At 32.3% G+C, this 19,781-nt stretch overlaps 1 protein-coding gene across 4 annotated transcripts in view; it reads left to right on the forward strand.

Moving 5' to 3' along the window:
• LOC129907422 (uncharacterized) overlaps positions 1-11,943 on the forward strand; it is a 32,068-nt gene extending 20,125 nt beyond the window's left edge. For 3 of the 4 annotated variants that reach the window (XM_055983631.1, XM_055983628.1, XM_055983630.1), the window contains 2 exons: positions 10,790-11,008; positions 11,067-11,943. In XM_055983631.1, coding sequence (XP_055839606.1) covers positions 10,790-11,008; positions 11,067-11,446 — 599 coding nt within the window. In that variant the 3' untranslated portion in view covers positions 11,447-11,943. The remainder of the gene's footprint in view (positions 1-10,789; positions 11,009-11,066) is intronic. The other variant, XM_055983629.1, reaches the window with a different exon arrangement.
• The last annotated feature ends 7,838 nt before the right edge of the window (positions 11,944-19,781 follow it).

Raw genomic sequence — 19,781 nt, forward strand, 5'->3', positions numbered from 1 at the left:
TTTGTCTTCTATTAGAAAATGTTGGAGTACTTTCTTCAGCGACCTGTTGCACATCAGCAATAAATTGTTCCACTTCATGGTCAATTTGCTCGATTGTATCCATGGGAGATCTTAAATTTATAAAACTTAAAAGCCTTTCTCTAAAATCACTCCAGTTTGTTTTCTTATTTACAAGCTTTGGATTACTTTTTTCTATTACTTCCGATTCACTTAGTGATAGAATCACTGGAGTATGATCTGATGACAAGTCATAATTACCTTCGACACTAATGTGATTTCGTTTAATTCCTTTAGCTACGAAAAAGTCAATAAGGTCTGGTATTTTGTTAGTATCGGAAGGCCAGTAAGTAGGCGACCTGGAGGAATAGAATTCGCAATTGTATTTACGGTCTGCTTGGAAAAGTCTTTTGCCTTTTGTTGATATAAGTCTTGAACCCCAATGAGTGTGTTTCGCATTGAAGTCTCCACCAACAAGAAAGTTATGCCCAAGAAGATTTAATAGATCTGTATAGTCATTTTCTGTCGGGGAGCGCCTTGGTGGGCAGTATATAGCTGCTATCTTAAACTCTTTCTTTTTCATACCAATACTAATAGTTGTTACTTGCATATTTTCATTAGTAAGCTTGGTTTCTTTATAATGTTTTAAGCTTTCTTTTATAAGAATCGCCGATCCACCTCTTGCCTTGACAGCTGAATGTGGAGCGTGGTAACATGAATAGTGTTCTATTACATTATCTAGACTTTGCCCATTGGAGAAGTGAGTTTCGGACACCAGGCAAATATCTATATGTTCTAGATCTAAAAAGATTTTTAATTCGGATAAGTGTTGTAAAAGACCGTTTGCATTCCATGTAGCGATTTTAAGTGTTCTGTCCATCATTGTTTTTTAAGAGCGACTTTTTCGCTTAACTGTTTGATATTCAAATCCTGTTTATCAATTCTTTGAAGAATGAGGTGTAGCATTTCTTTTATGGAAGTCTCTTCATTCTTCCGCACATTTTTTAGAATCTGAGAATAGGCTTTATTTTCATCGCTTTTACTTTGAACAGCTTTTTTAGGCGGTTCATTCTTAGTATTGTTTTCAGCAGTTAAATCGGTATTTACTGTGTTTCTGGGTTTGTCTCTAGCAGATGTATTTTTGCTTTTGAACTCTTGGAATTTTTTGGCAACTGGGCAGCCTCTATAGCTTGCCGGGTGATTACCCTGGCAGTTCACACATTTTGCTTTCTGATCTTTGCTCATCGGACAATTTTTAGTTGCATGTTTTCCTTCGCACTTTACACAAGCAAACTCGCGGTTGCAATATTTTTGGGTATGACCAAAAGCTTGGCAACTTTTGCACTGCGGAACAACTTTAGATTTTCGGAGTGGTTCAATTTTAACAGCTATGCCCAAGATAGATCTTACTTTATAAATCTCCTCGACACTTTGTTTACTGTCAAAAGTTAGCATGAATAAAGGTAGTAACCTCTTACTTGTTGTCGATTCTCCAGAGGAGTTTTTAATTGTCTCATTCTTAAATAGATTGACTGCATCAAGAGCTTGGAAGCCTTTTTGTACTAGATCTTCCACTACTTCCTCTTGAGAGCACGAGAAATGAAGACCTCTGGCTACTACTTTTATTGGCCTTGTAGCTTTGTTCTCATATGAGAGCCATTGTATTTGGTGTTTGCACAGTTCTTCGGTGACAGATCTATACTCGTCGGCTTCTTCAACTGTGAATTTCCAGTTGTCTTTGTTATACGATGTGTATTTGCAAGCTTTTTTAGTACATTTTTCTATTATTTTCTTAAGATCTCCAAAAATTGAAAATCCTGAGATCATAATTTATGGTGGTGTAATTTTTTTGCTACCTTTAGCGTGAGATTTTGATTTTGTATCAGCTACCATTTTGTTCGCTTCTTTAGTTTCTGTAATCAACTTTTTATCCTTTCCGACTTTAGAGCTTTTCTGATTTCTTGGACAAATCTCAGGACTCCCGTTTGGTTTACGTTTCTTTGTGATACGCTTATTTTGCTTTTTCTCAGTTTCAAACAAGAGTTCTTCTTCATCAGTTTGATATTCACGCTCAATATATTTTGGACTTAACTGAAGCGTGGGCTCTGAATTTTTCTTGTCAAGCAAGGAAACTTTCTCTTCGAGTTTTTTCACTTGCAGCTGAAGACTTTGAACTAGAACTTCAAGTTGTTTTCTTGCCGCTATTTCAATTTGCCATTCATCAAAGTAGTTTTTTGATTTTGATTGGTCTATCTCTTTGTCTTCGATGGAACTCTGTTGATCTGTGATGTCGATCTTTTCATTGGTCTTGGTTCCTTTTTCGCTGATGTGTTTAACATCTTTAGTATTGTTTGAGGTTATCGATGATGAAACCCCTGAAGTAAATTTGTTTGGGGGAGTTCTTTGCATCTTTGAACTCCGTCTCTCAATATTTTCAAGCAATAATTGGTCCTCCCCAGAATCCATAGGACCGACCTCTAAAGAGAGTGGATTTACCAGTTTAACTGGATTGCCACCTGGGGTATTAAATCTATTCGTTTTGTTCATTGCCATAATTTTTCTAACTTAGTTTTCGTACCATAAATAGGTCAGTTTCTTCTATCCATAGTTTATATTCAGCCGACCCACAGGGTACAGACGCTGACCAGTGTGCCGCACAATATGTGTCAGACGCTCTTGGATTTAATCGTGAGCTGGTGCATTCAGAGCGATATTTATGTTCTTTTGCTCCTAGTTCCTGAAAAGATAACTCAGGTGACTCAGCTCATGGATCCAATGGATCCAACGCTCGTCGTTAGTTGGATATCCAGCGGGCACCGCGATGAGGTGACAATGCGATTTTGCCACGCCAATGTGAAAAAATGCAGTGAACATAAAGTTTTGCAAATAAAAAAAAGTTGCATTAAAAAAAATTCAATGTAAAATGTGGTAAATATATTTTTTAATATTCGTACATATATATATAATAATAAAGCTAATGTAATGTCAAATAGTCAAAATTGTACAAAAATCGTCGAACATTAAACAAAAATAATTTAATATATAGTATAGAGAAGCTGACATAAATCTTTGAATAGATAACGGCTAACTCTTTTTTAAGTTGGATTTTTGGAAATATTGGTTGTTTGAGCAAGAGAAATATTTTTGACTATGGTTAAGTGTCGAATGTTCATGTAAAAGTTCCTTCAAGTTTATTAAACTCCCGTTTTTATAACCCCGTTTTTGGATTCAACACAAGATGTTTCATCTTAACACACAACTGTGTTGATATCAAAAGCGGGAATTTGATGAACGGAATCTTAAAAGCTGGATTGTACACTGAAAATAATAAATTTCGTAAAATTACGAAAATCGTTTCTTGCACTACATTTCGTTGGCTCAACGAAAATATGTAATTTTTCTTAATATGAAAACCTTCATCAATAAATGTAAACGTTTCATACACTTTTTCTTGCTTTTTAGTACCAAAAAATCCAAAATTTCATACTCATTTTTTGTGTTTACTTTATCAAAGTTTTCATTAAGTAACGAACAAAATTTTTAAGTTATGAAATTCAACATTAACTAATAGTGGAGTAAATAAAGCTCAAAATTTGGCAATATTAGGGAACCCGGCCGAACAGCTTAGATTTTGATGATCGTTTTTTTCAAACGTCGGAATCGAAATTAAATTGAATCTACTACTACGAGTAAGTATATAACTCAATTTTATTTATTTTGAATTTCTTAAATGTATTTTTGTTCTTCGAGTTGAAGGGAGAAATATTTTGACTTACATTTGGATAAACTTATTTTCCACCATAAAATGATGGAATATAACGGAAAAGTAGATTTATTACGCACAACAGATGAAATTTGCAAGTTAGTTCCCTGCACCGATTCAAGGTAGGTGTTAAGTTGGGTGTGAGCATATTTTCTTCAAAATTTTAAAGTTTCTAGGAAACCAAAAGAAATATTGAATTCACTCAACTTTGCCTCTACCCCAAATCCTATAATATGCCCTAGGAAGGTGACAAGGGATTGTAGGGGGCTGCATCCTCGCATATTCATCTGACGTTTATACGCTCTGAACTTCAAATAACATATACATTTTTTTTTAAAAATGAAGTTCGGATGTTCTTGTTTTCTACTTCCAAGTAGAAAAAACGAAATAAGGCCCGACGGGCCTTAATTTTGTTGCTGAAATGGAAATGAGACCCAAGCATTGTCAGGGCCTATTTTCCATTACAAATGGAAATAATGGCCGATGCGGCCCTATTTCGTAGGGCGCTATTTCACGTCACCGCATCCACACTTAAAAGCTTATGTAGCTATATGGGCTTTATTATAGTTAAAAAATGGCACTTTAGTGCGAAAATTTGAGGACAGATTTGTAACGCGCATGCAAATTTTAGCCCCATCATCTCATGAGGAATACGTGTTAAAAGAAATGCACGACAGTCTGGCAAGTGGTCATTTTTCTCCAGAAAAAACGTTAAATGAAATAAAAAGCAGGTATTATTGGATTGACTGTTACACCGATGTAGAACAATGGTGTCAAAGCTGCAACGTATGCCAATCCCCAAAAGTCCCGCTCCCTCGCAACGAAGCTCGTCTACAGATTTGCAATGTGGGTGCTCCATTTGAACGAGTGGCTGTAGACATCTTGGGCCCGCTTCCACTTATAACAAAAGGCAACAGGTACATTTTGGTATTGGCCGATTACAAAATGGCCGGAGGCTTTGGCAGTACCTAATCAAACGGCAGAAGTAGTGGCAGACGCTTTAGTTCAACAGGTTTTGTCTCGCTTCGGAGCGCCACTAGTATTACATTCTGATCAAGGGCGAAACTTTGAGTAAAAAAACTCGAACAACACATCTACACCCTCAGCCCGATGGAATGGTTGAAAGGTTCAACCGAACAGTGCTGGATTATCTAGCGAAATATGTGGACCAGAACCAAAGAGATTAGGACGAACATCTTTCACTCCTTCTTCTTGCCTATCGAACTGTGGTACATAACAGTACGAGAGAAACACCAGCAATGCTCACATTTGGAAGAGAACTTTAGTTACTGGAGTTTCTCCGGACGAGCATCTTCCAACTTCCATCTACATACAAGGCTTAAGAAATCGATTGGAAAGCATTTATAAATTTAATAGAAGTCAGCTGGATGCTGTTAGCAGAAAGATGAAAGATCGCTACGACTTATCAGCTCGAGGTGTACGTTTCGTGGAAGGGGATAAAGTGTGGCTATTCAATCCCAAGTTTAAAAATTGAAGTAGAAACAGTTTTAGCTATATGTGACAAATATATGAACAAAATTGTGTGAAAATGAATTTCAACCCTCAAATTGTCGATGGGTCCACTCCAAAACATAACAACGAAGAAATCCTTTGCAACATTTCAGAAAGTTCTTATAAAGAGTGGGAAAGAGAGAGTTAATTTTAAATACACTTCTTAAGTGCGAAGAACCGAGATGTTAGTTGAAACTGGTGAGTGAGTTTACTACTGTACTCACCCCGAACGTTTCGCTTCAAATTGCAATGAGCGTGGTCACCGGGAAACTGGTTTAAATTTAATAGGGAAACTGGTTTCCCGGTGACCACGCTCATTGCAATTTGAAGCGAAACGTTCGGGGTGAGTACAGTAGTGAACTCACTTTATATTTATATATATATAACGCGGATAATCCGAAAAACCCTAATAATGTCATGTGTTAACAACCGCGAAAACCTTAAAAGTTATATTAAATACATAGTCTTTAATACCTACATTATCTACATCCACACTAAATAAATCTTCCAATATCAATAGGTACATTACCTACCTCACTAGAGAAAATAACTACAAACCAAGAATGATCACTACAACTTGTTTGAATTTCTTATTTTTCAAGGACGATTGCTGTCGCAAAGGTTAAAAAAATCCTACCTACCTACATAATATGTGTGTACACCTAGAAGCAATGCGCCAGTGCCTTGTGGTTATTTAAAAAGAGAAACAAATAAAGAAAACCATTCTCAGGGTCGGACTGGGGCAAACTGGCCCGGATGGCAAAATGATAAAAGGGGCCCGCTGCCGCTGCTTGCTCCACGAAAATTAAAATACACTAAACTTTTTTGAAAATTTTATAAAAAAAACTATCTATTCTGTTTCTGTTGATTCAAGTCCTTAAGATAGATACTTAAAGTGAAAAACGAACTGCACATATAAGGTGTCTGTCTGTTTCGTTCCTTATTTCTTGGATCATGTTTCAATTTAACGTGGGGCCTTGACATATGTGGGGGTCCCGGGGCACTGCCCCAACTGCCCCAAGGGTATGTACATTGTACAATTTATACCCCAAACCTTTTCACTTCTAATACAAATAAAAACATAGCTTTCAAATAGTCCAATTTAGGGCCTGCACTTGTTAAACGGGCCCTTCTTCGTGAAACTATTTTTTAATGTTTGAAATATTTATTTTGACTTCTTTTTTAAATGATCTTTATTTATTTTTATTTTGTTACTGTGGGATAGCTGAGGACCGGGTAGAAATCGCCACCCGGGCTATATGGCCACTCCGACCCTGACCATTCTCGTCTAGAAAAAAAATACCCAAATACCTAACTACCCTCGAAAGTTTTATAAAAAAAAATTCTAAACCCAAAATTAACTTATCAACCTGCTTCTGCTTACACATATACATACCTACCCACCTCAAGTAACTTGCAAAAGTATTTTTTCTTCTTTTTTTTCCAGTTCGGTTTAAGAAGCAAGCACTCGACGATTGATCAAGTGCATAGAATAACCGATGTCATTGAGAAAGCTTTTAAAGAAAAGAAAATTTGTCAACGGTCTTTTTAGATGTGTCTCAAGCTTTTGATAAAGTATGGCAAGAGGGTCTCAAATTCAAATTAAGACAAGTCCTACCTGAAGGACTCTTTACCATTCTTAGAGAATATCTAGAGAACAGAATTTTCCGCGTTAGACACGGAAATGATTACTCAGACTTTAGGGAAATAGTGGCTGGGGTTACACAAGGTAGTGTTTTCTGCCCAATTCTGTACCTTCTATTCACACGCGATATACCTTAAGGGGTAATAACACCTTGTAAACCATGAAATCGAGCGTCATATTCATCAGCGTATAAAACAAAGAAGAAATATTATTTTCTTTTGGTGTTTGTTTAGTTTAATTAAGTATATGAATAGGTAACAGAATAGGCTAATGTTAAGTTTTTTAATGATGTGCAATTTTTTAAATGACGGTGTAGTTCAGGATGATAGTAAAATCCTGTGCTCCCATCGGGCGACCAACTAACTCCTACAGTTTTTAACCGATTGGGCTGAAATTTTGTGTGGAGCTTACAAATACTATTCTCTAGTGAATTTGATTTTTTTGAAATATTAAAATTTAACGATTTTATGGTCTTTTTTTCAACGAATTTTGTTTTTGGAATGAAATAATTTTTTTAAACTAATGCCATTTTCTTAAAAATTAATATTTCAAAAGTACTTCACTAGAGAATAGTATTTGTAAGCTCCACACAAAATTTCAGCCCAATCGGTTAAAAACTGTAGGAGTTAGTTGGTCGCCCGATGGGAGCACAGGATTTTACTATCATCCTGAACTACACCGCCATTTAAAAAATTGCACATCATTAAAAAACCTAACATTAGCCTATTCTGTTACCTATTAATATACTTAATCAAACTAAACAAACACCAAAAGAAAATAATATTTCTTCTTTGTTTTATACGCTGATGAATATGACGCTCGATTTCATGGTTTACAAGGTGTTATTACCCCTTAAACACAATTGTATCTACTTTTGCTGACGATACCGCAATACTTGCATTAGGCAAAACAATTACGAATCAACAAGTAAAATGCTCTTAATAATGTCAATGAATGAACGGACACAAACATGGTGAAAAGCGCTTAACTACCTGTTTTTATTAATACTACTCAAGTCCCATTTGCAAATGAGGCAAAATATCTCGGGATGACTCTAGACGCGAGATTAAAATGGAAACCGCATGTTAAAAGTAAATGTGATCAGTTAAATATGAAATTAAGAGAAATATACTGGTTGCTCGGAAAACATTTTAGACTTAGTATTGAAAACAAATTATTAGTTTACAAGCCAGTACTTAAGTCTGTCTGGACATGTGGTATTCAACTCTGGGGTTGTACGCGCGATACAAATTTAAATAGATTACAAACTTTTGAAAATAAATTATTAAGATCATTTGTAAATGTGCCGCGGTATATAAGAAACGAAGATCTTCACAGGGATCTTGGAATCCCCACGGTTCGCGAAGAAATAAAAACTTTTGCCCGAAAGCATAGAAAACGGTTAGTCGAACATACTAATAGAATAATTCTAGAAATTCTCGACGAGACAAACTAAGTACGACGTTTGCGAAGGACTGAACCTTCCGATTTGGTACAGTGAATTTTTTTCAATTTGATTCCTTTATTTCAAAATATCGGCATTGATTAATATGAATTTAAATGTTTATAGATTTTATTTGTTCAATTTCCTATAAAATACTTATTTTTTGATAACAAAATTTGAACCATTACTTTAATGATTTAATGTGTTCGTCCTCATCATAAAAGTCAATTTGTTGGGATGATAGGACGTTGGGAGCAGCCGCCATCTTGGAAAAGAGGTTGGTTCCGTTTTTATTTAATAGCTCCGTTTTTACTTATTTTAAACAAAAATGACAAGGACAGACTTATTCATAATAAAATTATCTGAAAATTGTATCAAATGATTTCCGTGATTTAATTAAATTCAAAATGACATTTTTTCAAATATCTGACGAACTTTTGATTTGTTTGGGAAATTCTTTAAGAATGAATTATAGCACTTTTAATCATTTATAAAATGAGTAACCATCATATCGCAGAAGCAATCTAGGTTATGGTTATTGCTTTTGTTGATTGATTAACTGTTTAAGAGTGGATAGATTTATAATGTTCTAACCACCTTAGTAAAACAAATAAATAACCCAAAGTTGTAAACTGCATACGAAGAAATGTATATGTATTCATCGTTCAAATAATATTTATGAATAAAAACAAATTATTTGAATGATCTCACTGTGCAAGTTTTTTGAAAAAAAATTTTTGAGACAGGCGATTAACTGTTTCGCCCTATTTCGGACCCGAGAAATCGATTGGCATCATTTGTTTTTCGATTTATCGGTACGACCTCGAACAAAATAATTTTTTGAAAGTTTTTTCAATTATTTTGAGAATTTTCCACTGATTTTAGTCATTCTTCAACCAAAAACATTATTTAAGTTAATTATTAAGCTAAGTTAATTATTCTGCTCAAATGTTATTTGCTACCAGTAGAAAGACATTATAAACAATTTTGAACAATTTATTTGAAAGTTTAGTGATTTTTTTTGAAAAAATTTGAAAAAAATCGAAATTGTTTACATTGTTTATCGTTTTTTCGCTGTTTTTGTTCTCTTTTGCACAAATACATTGCATGTTTTCCATTAAAAATTAATTTAACTGTTAATTTAGTGTTGGTTAAACTTCGACAGTCTATCGATAGCATCGATAACAAAAAAAAATACAAAAAGTATTAAAACCACTCGTACAAATTCTCATTAAAAAAAAAATTGCTTTGAAATTAATTAAACACAATTTGAACTACAAGTTTAGTTTTCGTTTGACATTGGATGTAAACAACGAATTAATAAAGTGTTTGGTAGATATCGATAGTTTCCATTATCGTTAATATCGGTAGCCTTGAGGTAAAATAATTTGGAAGTATTGAAACTATCGATAGTTTTGTGAAGTAACCATATACTCGATATTTGTTTGTTATTGATGCTATCGATAGACTTTCGAAGTTAAACCAACACTAAATTATCAGTTAAATTATTTTTTTATGGAAAACATGCAATGTATTTGTTCAAAAGAGAACAAAAACAGCGGAAAAACGATAAACAATGTAAAAAAATTTGATTTTTTTTTAATTTTTTTCAAAAAAAATCACTAAACTTTCAAATAAATTGTTCAAAATTGTTTATAATGTCTTTCTACTGGTAGCAAATAACGTTTGAGCAGAATTATTAGCAATACAAATATTGTTTTTGATTGAAAAATGACTAAATCAGTGGAAAACTCTCAAAATAATTGAAAAAAAAACTTAAAAAAAAAAAAATTGTTCGAAGTCGTACCGATAAATCGAAAAACAAATGATGCCATTCGATTTCTCGAGTCCGAAATAGGGCGAAACAGTTATTCGCGTGCCTGTCAAGAATTTCGACTTGCACAGTGTCTTTATTACATACATTTTTGAAACCATTAACAACTAAGGACATATTTGAGACAAAATTCTAAAACGCATTTATTCATTTATCTTATTTTGTATTGTATTAAACTATACCAAAATTCATACATTGTACTTTAAAATTTATCTAATTTTTTAAATTTAAGAAATTTGTATAAATTAGTTTTTGTGTAAATTTAAATTTAAAATAATATTTTCAATTTGCTACATATATACCTGAAGATGAGAAAAATTCTCGAAAACGTTTGTTAAATAAATAAACAACATTTATATGAGTATAAGAAAATATTCTTCTATTATATATCAAAATTAAACGTCAAAAGTTTAACACATTAACCAGATTCAGATGGCAAACTTGTCCACACAAAATTGTGCGGGAAAGTTTTTTTAATTTCAATTTCCCTTGAAAGATACATATAACTATGTAGTGTCTAGTATATTATTCTTATGTTTGTTTCAAAGATAAATCGCTAATACAAAAGCTAATCCATATTTGTTTTTATTTTAGCTTATTCAAAACCAGCCACAACAGATGCTGACATTTTACAAAATGACCAAAATGATGATTACGAGTATGAAGATCGAAATTTGCAAGCAGATCAAGTCAAACCTACAGCCTCTAGTCTCAAAACAACAATGTTACCTTATTTTGATACTAAAATTGTACATAAATTTGTAAAACCTGGTGGCAATATTACTCTTGAATGTCCTGTAAAGAATTTATCAGGTAATACTTCATAAAATTTGGTGATTATGGAAATAAAAATTATTGATTTATTTTACAGATACCAACGTGATTTTATGGTTTAGAGAAGAAAATACTATCACAAACAATTTGAACGTCTTGGACAATGCTTACGACGTTGCAAAACAGAATTTTAGTTTAATTATTAAAAACGCTACTGTTCTTATTGAAGGAAACTACTACTGTGAAATTGCACCTCAGAAAATTCGAATGCAAACTATTCTAAAAGTCAGCAATGAAACTTCCCAGGCTATAGAAAGTGCATCTGACCATACAAAAGTCGAAGAACAAGTTACTCAGACAACGCCTGGTGGATGTGCCCCTGAAGTATCCGGTTTTGTTTCGTTAGTACTGGTGTCACTTTTGATGTCAAACCTTCTCTCGCACGAGAAATATTTCAAAACTTTACTGAATAATTAAAGGTTATTATTTTCAGATCAAAGCACAAAAAACTAACTTAAGTAAAAAAACAAACTAAATTTTGTATGTTTGTACGTTTATTATTGTAGCTCATTAATCAACAAAAGCAACATATTTCCAATTGATATTGTCCAGAATGGGATTTTATTAAAAGACAATTTCAATGGTTTATTTATTCACAAACTGTGATGGCTTACTATTATAATTGCTTAATTCTGAAAATTCTGTTATAAAATTTAAACTTGTTATGCTTTTATCACATACCAAAAATTTGAGCCATATGCCAAGAATGAATTTTATTAAATGAATTGATTGATATTTATTAAAACAAAGAACGAGATGATATACTTTAAGTACAAATGTCTTAGTTTAAATATAATTGTTGTATTTAGTTTTAAGAAGAAAAAAAAAGATGAGAAATCGATACTGTAATTTAACAGCTCTTTGCTTTAAGACGAAATAAAAAGAGACATAGATAAACATGCATTACATGTTTATGCAACCAGTTTTATTTATTATACAACACCTTGAAAAAATATTTTTAAATAATTAATAATTATTCATTATCTGTTAAATAAAAATTGTCAGTAGAGGCCTTATCGGAAAGTTTTTTCAAAATAAATTGCATTCCATACGTTTCCACCTCACTAAATTGAAAAATATTAGATATACCTTGTTAAAAAGTGTTTGTACACCCCGATTGAGGCAGCCCGACTCAACCCATAGCCCGACTTAAGATAGCCCGACTCATCGCAACTCGACTCAGGTAGGCGTGTATATATACTCTTTACTCTCCTCAAAAATTTTACATGAGTCGAGTTGCCATGAGTGATAAGAAATTATAATTTAAAAAAAAATTTGATAAGTTTACAAATAAATCAAAAAAATTTTTATATTGAAATTTTAATAATTTTGTTAACTTATTTAAATTTAAAGTTATTTTAATAATGCCTAATAATGATAATTTAATTACAACAAATAGATAATAGAAAGTGAATAAATGCGTAATTTTAACTCAAATATGTATGTCCTGAGATGATAATGGTTTTAAGAACCATTCTTCTTGTTTGGCCTTTATACACCTCATCACAGTCTTGACAAATCACGGAATAAATTCCGGATTTCTCAAGAATGTCTGTTTTATCTTTTATGGTCCCAATTAGATGTTTGACTTTATTACCATTGCTATTTGTTGATAGTTTTATTGAATAATCATTTAGTACTCTTTTTAAAGAGTAAAGCGGCCCATAGACAAGACACTTGTGTGCACACTTGTGCGCACATTTGTGTGTACACCGCACCACAGACGGCACACTGATCATGAGATAGGGTTGCCAACCGTACTCTAAAAAAGAGTATTGTACTCTATTTCACGTGTTTGTACTCTATAATCTATAACTCTGATAGAGTACGTCAAAATACTCTTTTTTTACTTAAGGCTAAGTGTACCACCACATAAACATTTTAACGTTTACAAATTAGTGGATAACTTTTAAATTTCTAAAAATAATTGAATGAAAAAAAGAGGCTTAAAATATTCGACCTCATAATTTCTAAATATGAACAATTATGATTTAGAGAGTACAAAACACTATAATTTTGGTCGTTGTTGTAGTATGATGTAGTTTTTTAATTCTGTTTTGGAATGAAATGGAATCAAAGGAAGGAGTAAGCTTTTTTCAAAAAATTAAAATTTGTTATGATATAACTTTGTTTGATATAATACGCAACTGATGCTATTTTTCTTGATTTTTCAATGTTTGAACTGGTGTAACTTTTGCCGTTTTCAATATAATTCATCGAAATAAAAAAGTTTATAGAATATTAACACCTTTATTTTTTTTTTAACAAAAAATGGTTTTAAATATTAATTAAAGAAAAATGTTTAAAAAGGATTTTTTACTTTTTCAGAAATATTAGTTTAATTTATTTTTAATTCAAATTTTGTTCTCTATTTTACTTTGTTTTGTTTAACCTCAAAACATAAGATTTTTTCTTGTAAAAAATTAAGGTATTTTTGTTCGAGTTAAGCTTCTTATTTCTTTTTATTTCGATGAATTATGCACTGCAAAAATTGTGAGCTATATACTATCTGTTCTTACAACTTCAGCATTCACTGAGAGAGTATTTTGGGTCATGAATATGAAGTGGTGAGACGAAAGGAATAGGGCTGCATTGAAATTGATCAAAAATGAGCTCTTAGTTTATATGAATTTTGAATTTGACCGTTTAGAGTTATACACATATTTTAAAAATAACAAAAATATTGTTATATACTGCAAGAAGTACCAAAAAATACATTTTCAAGACTTGAAATGAATTGTAATCTTCTTTTCTCATATGTAGGTACCTACTCTTTTTTCGTCTCTTCTTCTTCTTCCTTTTTCTCGGCGCTGTTATGATCTCGATGTCGAGGGGATCATAACTATCCCACGTTACTGCTTCACACTAGTGATCCGCTTGTGGGGTTCGCCGGGTTGACCTCAGAAATCGGCGGCAAGCCTCCCGGTCATAAACAAAAAATACCAAGACTGGAAACTTTCGTACGTCTTTCCCCCCGAAACCCTTTTGTGTACAGTGCTGTCTGTGAATATATGTGAAAGCCACCACGTTGGTAAATGACGTTAACACGCACACATTTATAGATTCACGACATTCACCACACATTTGACACGAACACAACGATAGGTTCACGACATTCACCACACCTCGTAGCTTGTAGGCAAACGTCAGTTGACCGCCGAGTTTCCAGTCTTGGTATTTTTTGTTTATGCTCCCGGTTTTGTATTGTTCCATTTCTAAGGCCAACTGAATGCTGGTGTTCTTGCATTTGCTTGTACCAGGAGTTTTTAGGCCTACCTTTCTTTTAATTTTTATTTCTTTTTTACTCTTTTTTCGTCTCTGAAATCAATTATATTCTATTCCTTCTTAAAAAAGTTGGCAAACCTACATGAGACCGACCGGTGGGCACTCAAGTGTGGTGAATATGGGCCGCTTAAGTTAATCCCACAATAAATGTACCACCCATAAATGTATATAGGCCAAACAAGAAGAAAAACTAAAATTAGATGGTCAGCAGAACACTATAATGCGATACACTCCAAAACATTACACGAATCAACACCAGCAGATCATATGATTGATAAAAATCATAAAATAGCAGGTTTTCGTTTGTTGAAACAAATTAACAACCCAAATTTATTGAATGCTTATGAAGAAATGTTCATAAATCGTACAAAAAACATGAATAAAAACAAAACTTTTGAACGATCTTCATTGCATTAATTCTTAAAATCACTATCATCCAAGTAAATATTTGAGTTAAAATTTTAAACGCATTTATTCACTTTCCATTTTCTTTTTTACCGACTTCCAAAAAGGAGAAGGTATTCAATTCGTCTGTATTTTTTTTTTTTTTTTTTTTTATGTTTGTTACCGCATAACTTTGGACAGAGTGAACCAATTTCGATAATTCTTTTTGTAGTGGAAAGCTGGTGGCTGCAGTGTGGTCCCATTTAAATTTCGTGCAGTTTTAGCCATGGGAACTATTAGAAAAACCATAAAACCCTGTTTTGATCCATGGAAGTCGGTTTTGTTTTTTGATAAAAAAGATTATTGTTGTAATAAAATTATCATTATTAGGCATTATTAAAATAACAAAATTATTAAAAGGAGACTGGGCACTTTTGTATGGGACGTGGCCCATCGGTGTAACACATTGTGATATACATCAAATGAAAGGTCTCGATGAGTGTATTATTTTTTTATATGGGCAAAAGTCTGTATTTCGTGCAGGGAACGTGCAGTGATGCATTTTATGCTCAAAAATGTATGTAATAAAATTCAGAAAAGTATACATTTTGACTTGATGCTCGATTAAATTGATTCAAAAACATAACATAACTGTGTTGGAAGTTCAATTGGGCTAATCCATCACCAGTTTTCACACAAGACGCACTGCATTTTTCGGTTTCTAGACTGATTTATTTGTAAGCTTATCAAATTTTTTTAAAAATTATAATTTCTTATCACCTGAAGATGAAAAGTAATCTTTTCGAAAACGTTTGTGAAAATAAAAACAACAGTTGTACGAGGATAAAAAACAATTTGTTTCATTTAATAATTATAAAACTCGTACAAAAATTCCAACAATAATTCTATCAAATTATTAAATAATACTTTCCCTACTTTTTACACTGAAGCCAAGTGTAAATTTATTCCACACCTTGCCTGACACACGTTTTTTTTTCAGTTTCCTTAAAAATAATGCCTTTCTGTTCATAGCATTGATTTGTTCTTGTTTCGTTAGATCAGCCACAGACAAGAGAAATATTATACATACTATATCTCTTGTCTGTGGTTCAGCCCTGGCAGATGTGATATTTCAGTTCCCCTATATATAAATTGTTTCCCTGCTTCATGTCATTAATGTTCAAGTTTAAGGCAAGCGTATTGTAATTTTGTAATCACTTGATCGAAAATAGAAAGCACACTTTCTTATTCGGGGCTACGGGCTTAGCCTTAGGTCTGATATGGTGGTTGCAATGCACATATAAAGGTGGCAGCAGCCACACACGATCAAAAAACAAACAAAACTGGGTATGTATGCATGTCAATCTGTTTTATTTTAAAGGGTCGGGGTCGTTTCGATGGTGTAACGTACAAGGTATAAGTTCACCACTGGTTTCAGCACATCTTTTTCGGCATTCGTCGTGATAGTATCGTCGAATCGTAGAGAATTTGTTCCTAGTTAAAATTTTTAAAAGTTTTTTTTTTTAATTTCGAGATTATTAAAATAACGATGAAAATGAACTCTAAATTAAATTTATATAAAAAACGTGCGGAACAACTATCCAGATGTAAGAACACAAATTGCGAAGGGAATGATAAGCCATATCAGAATCAGCAAAGAGCATCATCAATTAAAAGGAAACGGAACAAAATCGGAACTCATCACTCTGTCTCAACAAAAAATAAAATCGATTTAGAAGCCTTAAGAAAGATCTTAGAGCTCCAAAAAGAACTTGATGATTTTGAAAAGGATTTCGACTATAGTGAGGACCATAAATTAAATGACATCGAAGACTCTGAATGTTTTTCATACATAAATGAGCATCACCAGGAAGTCGAGAAACAATGGCAATCGAATAAAGCAGAATCTATAGGATTTGCCGTCTGTACACGTGAAGCGTTAATGTTTCTGCAACAAGAAGGTATCTCGCATGACAGCCCGGTGTACAGATCATTACGGGATAAATTGTTCGGGCATGTCACAAACGGCGTCTCCATTTAAAAAAAAAAACACACGCACACAAAATACAAGGCTTCTTTTATTGGTAACTGCATACTAACTAAGTTTACTTAAATTTTACACGATAAACAACATTAAACGATAAACTAAGCTATTCGTTTGTTGCGGTTCGCTGAGTATATTTCTTGACAAATTTTTACATTTCTTATAAAAAAAAAACAAGAAAATTAAATAAAATCAATCGTTTGTTCTTTTTAACTAACCTGCGTACACAGTGACCAATAAAACACGGCTTCAATAAGAGATCACCTTCCTTGTCTCTGAAACAAATTCTAGTCATAGACATTAAGTGGATTAAGAAGTTTTTTCTGTAAATAAAATGCTAACAAACCAAATAAATGAAGATTAGATGTGCAAAACATTTGTTTTAATTATTTTTTATTGCGTACAAAGATATTAAAACTAAAAAAAAAATTGAAAAAGAATATAATCCTCTGTTCAATTTTAGTTGACTAGCATTTTTAAAAATAAAATACATATTATTTTGGTTTATTCTGATAAATTTTTTTTCAAGTGATTTCATCAGAAATCGGTGAAACAGGTTTATTTAAAATAAGAGCAGTACCTAGTAGTACTAATTTTTGACGAAATATACTTTTTTTAAGCAGGAATTACAAGATAAAAACCACTTCATTTTGGGTTTATAAGTCATTCTAGAAAAACGCAATTAATTTTGTATTGGGGTTATCCGGTTCTTGCACCATAAACAGTATTCTCCAAAATTTAAGATATTTAATAATGTCATTATTTTGAAATAAAAGTTTTGTTTTTTAAAAGATATGAATTGAAATAACCATTTGGTATCCCAGTAATGCCTTAAAACTACTTGAAACTCTAATTACGTTGGAGTCTTTTCAATTTGTATGAAAAACGGTGCAAGAACTAGACCACGTCAAAAACGAAAGATTACAATTTTAACTTAAAATAGATTTAATAATTTAACTATTTATTTTTACTTTATCACTACCAAATGAAAAAAGGGGTCTTAATTTTAGAAATATATCAATACAATGAAGTTATTTGCTACTTAAACTGAGTGCTTCAATTATTATTATAGGTTTATATATTTTTGAAAACAAATAGGTATAGGCATTTTTGTTTTCTTCCTACGCTGCACTTTTATTAGTCCAGTGCAATTATAATTTGACCCAGCAGTATGTACCACCCCCAAATTTTTTTTGCTCATTCGGTAGAGCATTGGCTGAATATCACTACCCTGATTTTTCGCACTCGGGAAATTCACCTTTCGGCCGCCATCTTGGATTTTAGTTTTTGTTGAATATCTCGATTTCTATTTATCCTACATAAAAGTTAAATATAAAAAAAACGTAGGCAATTAAATATCGCGTCTTTTATGTTAAGAAAACTTTTTTAATATTCAGAATATCGAAAAAGTATTCTTAACATAAAAGATTGCCTACCTTTTTGTATACACAACTTTTATGTAGGATAAATAGAAATCGAGATATTCAACAAAAACTAAAATCCAAGATGGGGGCCGAAAGGTGAATTTCGCAAGTGCGATAAATCAGGGTAATGATATATCTGTGGTAACAAGGAATAACAAAAACTATATTATAGTCAATGCTCTATCGAATGGGCAAAAAAAATTTGGGGGTGGTACAAACTACTGGATCGCCCATATATGAACTTGAACATCATAAATGCACTGGACTATATGCTTTTATTCACTAGGCTTATACAGTATACAAATGTTATACATATATGTTTTTAAATAGGTACTGCTGCACCTGCTGCCGTTCCTGAACTATAATACAAACTAGGTCCTGTAAATGCAGCCAGCCACATTCGTTTGTTGTCTAGTTTGTCATCCTCTAGGGAAAGATATTGTTTTTCATTATTGTTGTTGTTGTTGCCAATGCGACGCAGCCGGTCGTAAATTTTCCATGCCAGCTGCGGTTGAGAACACAAACTCGATTCTATATAAGGGTGATAATAAAGAATTTTCATTTCATTTGCACCCATATCAAATGCAGTTTTCAGATTTTCTGAAGTGAGTGGTAGCATCTATAAAGATATAAAAAAAATATTCATATTGGTATGTAATTCATAAAATGTTTTGTATACCTACAACAGAAATAATTAAAGGCAACAAAATATTTAAAACTTTTTTTTTAAATTGAAAGTTATTCAGCGCTATTTTTAGTACCTACCTAGAGGTAGGTATATATTTTTTTATCAATTTAATATACCTAAGATAGTTACTATTTTTGAAAGTTAATTTTTTTTATTTGATGTGATTGGATTAAGATAAAATAAATTAATGAACTAAAAGATAAACTTCCTGTTAAATATTGGTCTTTAAAAATATATACGTTTACAATAATAATTATTTACTTTGATATATTTACTGTACTAAATTTATGTATACTGTTTCTGATAATTATGTTTTACTAATTTTGTAATTAATATTTTTCATTCAATCAAATACTTTTGCTTAATAAACATTGTTCCTGTTTATATTATTATAAATATTCTTGCTTTGAAGGAAGCAATTTACTTGAGAAGTTTATTGCTGGAGCTTGGATATTTGGACTTTGCTAAAACTAAAATTTTTGTTGATAATCGTGGTGCACTGTGTTTGGCAAATGATCATGTTTTTCATGCACGCACTAAACATCACTTTGTTCGAGAATCTGTTGTTGCTGGGATGTTTGTGCTGCAACATATACCAACTGATCAGATGACTGCAGATATTCTTACCAAGCCGTTGAGTCGTGAAGTTCACTCGAAATGTACTGAAGCACTTGGGTTAAGAAAACTAAATTAATTTCATTATTGTTAACGTTTGTATTGAGAGGGCGTGTTAAATATTGGTCTTTAACAATACGTTTACAATAATTATTTACTTTGATATATTTACTGTACTAAATTTATGTATAGTGTTTCTAGGGTTGCCAACCGTACTCTAAAAAAGAGTATTGTACTCTATTTCACGTATGTGTACTCTATAATCTATAACTCTGATAGAGTAAGTCAAAATACTCTTTTTTTAAATTAAGG

This window comes from Episyrphus balteatus, chromosome 1, assembly GCF_945859705.1.
Source record: "Episyrphus balteatus chromosome 1, idEpiBalt1.1, whole genome shotgun sequence".
Lineage (NCBI taxonomy): Eukaryota > Metazoa > Arthropoda > Insecta > Diptera > Syrphidae > Episyrphus > Episyrphus balteatus.